At 36.3% G+C, this 3,576-nt stretch overlaps 1 protein-coding gene across 2 annotated transcripts in view; it reads right to left on the bottom strand.

Annotated features, from left to right (window-relative positions):
- GRM8 (glutamate metabotropic receptor 8) overlaps nucleotides 1–3,576 on the bottom strand; it is a 771,592-nt gene that overhangs the window by 617,968 nt on the left and 150,048 nt on the right. For both annotated transcript variants that reach the window (XM_003789771.1, XM_012805131.1), the window contains one exon: nucleotides 2,091–2,307. In XM_003789771.1, coding sequence (XP_003789819.1) covers nucleotides 2,091–2,307 — 217 coding nt within the window. The remainder of the gene's footprint in view (nucleotides 1–2,090; nucleotides 2,308–3,576) is intronic.

The following is a 3,576-nucleotide window of genomic DNA, read 5'->3' as shown; positions in this document are numbered from 1 at the left end:
TTTAATTTTCAGCTATTTTTGTTCTAGATAAAATCTTTGTCATTAAAATGAGGGATGATTTTGATATTTAATATATTCCATGGCATACTCCAGTGTGGTACTAATTTGGCCTTTTCAGTATTCTGCATATTAATTGACAATCCCTCCCTCCCTCCATTCCTCAGATAAGTGAGAACTGAAATAGAATGGACAGCCAATCAAGTCATAGAATACCGAAAGGATCAACCAAGAAGAGATACGTTGCTCTAATCAGACGTGTATACAAGGCACTAAAATTATTTTCTCCCATACTAATGACTAAGATAGAAACAGGAATAATGAATGGCACCATCTGAATCCTTTTATGTGACAGTGTTCACAAAGTATAGTGATGCTCCCTAAAAATCAAAAACTAAGTATCTCTTATTTTAGTCAAAAGAACTAAATTGTGTTCTCATTTAACTTTTAGAACAATGAATTTTATCACATTCTGCAGCAATTGGCAAATTATGTCCTGTATTGAATTTTTTACAATAATCTGTTACATGCGCACAGAATGTATCCTGCAGTTGAAGCATGTCCAGGATCCCTGCTGAAAATTTATTTCAATGCATCTCCTATTAGTTTCTTTCTCTTGTTGAATTATCACCCTGGTAAAAACTGACATCAGCTGCTTAAATAAAACATTAACCTTGTTTTCAGGAGCCATTGTTTTCATCTGAGTGGGCACTTCCTCTAAGGACAAATTTGAGATTTTTATCCAAGAAGATAATATAAATTGTATTAATTTAAAGTTCAACCAAATGTTTTGAATCATTTCATAGCAATCATGATATAATTTAAAATTCCAAAGAGCAAAGATTATGGCATCACGGACACTTACAGCAGGTGTGAACAGTTGTCCAATTAAATCAATTAACCCAATCTGTCCAACAAGACCAGGCCTTTTCTACATTTTCTGCACCAGCACAAACGTAGAACAAATGTTAAGTATACTAAATATTATGTATAGTAAACGTCCGTGTCCCACTATGTACAGAAGAACAGATCCTGGGCATCTGCAAGTCTTTCAAGTGAAAATTTTATTTTAATAATTTTAAACTCTTTGTTCTCGATAATTATTGTTAAGCCCGAACCACTCCCATCATCTTTTCCTGAATAGATACTTCCAAGAAAACAAACTTTTCAGAATAATTTCTTCCGATTCAAAAATTACTGAAAAACAGCTACTAGATACTTTAATCTTTCCATAAAATATTGTTCTTGCTCTTCGAGTAGAGTTCATTCATTCTTACTAAGAATAATGGTATTTAAGTTACAGTAATATGTCTCCTTTCACCCAAAGATACTTAGGTAGCTGGCTAAACAATAATAATATTTGTGCTCTAAGTTGTTTATTTTTGTTTGTTTGTTTTCTTTTTCTATTTTTTCAAAGTAGTGGAATGGATTTCCCACTTCATAGGTATACATACACAAAGGTGAAACACCCACAGAGATTTGAATAAGCACCTTATTAAAAAAGTCCAGAAGAGAGGTTGTCAGTACCTTGTTCTAACAAAGTTATTAACATCGCCCTTCATCCCACTGTAAGCCTCAGAGTTTCAGGTAAGAGGAAAAAATGCAAAAAGTCAAATATGACAATAAGAATATTGCCTAAGTACAGCCTTGGGAGCTATTTCAGCATTGTTTTAAGATTATTACTAGTCTTAATCCCTCTAGCATTGGATGTTAAATTCCACTGACTTTTTTTTTTAATTTAATGACTTGCTAATGTAAACTTCCATCCAGAACAATCAAATAGTATGTCATTTATTCAAATTTACAGTGGCGCTAAAGTGCCAGCAAACTCCCTCGTCAAAACAGACAACTTTAAAAAATGTTTGCCTGAGTCAGGAGCTCTACTTCCTAAATTAGCACCAAAGTGTCACCTTGATAGACCTAGGAACAACAAAATCATTTATAACAAACTCGCTTCCCTCTGGAGTGGACAACCTGGGTCATGCCTCTGTAGGAGTTCTAATTATTCCATACAGAACAGAGAGCATTTGAAGATGCCTAGCCTTAGCAGCCTGTCACCTCCAGATACAATCATCTGATAAATCTATGCTTACCAATTTCCCTTGAGATCTGGGTGAAGGCCTCCACTCCGCTCTCTCCATAGTTCCCCTCGGAAGCCAGTGTCGACACATAATTCCATCCCAGTGCCGTCACAATGTCCACCATGGCTTGCGCTTGGTAAGAGTCAGGCGGGACCACCCGAGAGAAAAAGTCATACCTGGTGTTATCACTTAGCTCTGGGGCTGTGGATGCATAGCTGATTTGAGGTATCTGCAAAACAAATGATCGGTCATTTTAACCCATGAGGAATCTTGTAGAATGATGGATTGTCACTCGTGCTAAAAATCCAACACTATACCAGAACCAAACCGTCTCAGCCTGAAGCCAAAATACAGTTTCATGACCACTGATTTAACTGGAAAGTATTTCATAATGGTTCATGTGCTCACTTTCTTTCAATGCACAGTATTTCCAAATAGTAGAGAAAAAATGAGTTTTGCTTCAGGTTCCACAGTTTCTGAAGCCAAAGCAAAACGTTTGTGCTTTTTTCTTCTTGTTACTTTTTTATTCTGTACATGGTAAGTTCTGCAGAAATGAGAGAGAAATGAAGGTATATGCATCAGAAAAGGTCGCCTCTGAAATTGTTTCTGCCTTTAGGACATAACCATGACTAACGGGGAGTTTGAGATTTTTTGACACCTGATACCATTTCAGTCTTAGATTGGTAAATTATTTTAAATATCTGCTGCTTATTGATAGAGTCATTGAGATTTAGGAATAGTCAACCACATATACTCTCTAACAAAAATATTTTTCCAAGTCCCTAGAAAAAAATATATAAAAAGGAATCCAGGCAATAAATTCTTTAGAAAAAGAGACCATTCTCTTATATAACCAGAATGAATTGCTAAAAGATTTTCTTTTTGTGTGTATGAGTGTGGATTTTTTTGTTTGTTTGTTTGGGATCATTGAGGTTACAAAGAATTAGGTTATACTGATTGCGTTTGTTAGATAAAGTCCCTCTTATAATTGGTCATACACCATGACCCCCCATCCACCTCCATTCTTCTCTCTCCCCACTTGCTCATTCCCTTACGCCCCACCCCTTGAATTAGCTCATATACTGCCTTCTTAATAGAATTGAGTACATTGGATTCTTGCTTCTCCATTCTTGTGATGCTTTACAAAGAAGAATGTGTTCCTCCTCTATCCAGGTTAATACAAAAGATATAGTCTGTACCCTTTTTAGTGGCTAAAACATTTTCAGTGCTAGGAATCCTATGCCATTGAATCCTGTGCCATTTCTCCATAATGTGGGAGGATGAGCTATAATGCACATCTCCTCATTCTTCTGCTGTCATGCTGTGTGTGAGTGAAAGTTCAGAGATCTAAATGACTCCCAGATGGCCTAACTCAGGTGGCTTGGTTGAAGATGAAGGTTTAACAATTAACTTTGCTTTGCATCAGATCCTATAGCTAATTTCAGTGCTCAGAGAGGATATCAAAGAGGTTGCAATCCCAAGCTTCCACACAGGGCTA

Source organism: Otolemur garnettii, unplaced genomic scaffold, assembly GCF_000181295.1.
Source record: "Otolemur garnettii isolate 467f Iridium unplaced genomic scaffold, OtoGar3 scaffold00037, whole genome shotgun sequence".
In the NCBI taxonomy this organism is placed as follows: domain Eukaryota; kingdom Metazoa; phylum Chordata; class Mammalia; order Primates; family Galagidae; genus Otolemur; species Otolemur garnettii.
This window is presented reverse-complemented; position numbering and strand designations above follow the sequence as displayed.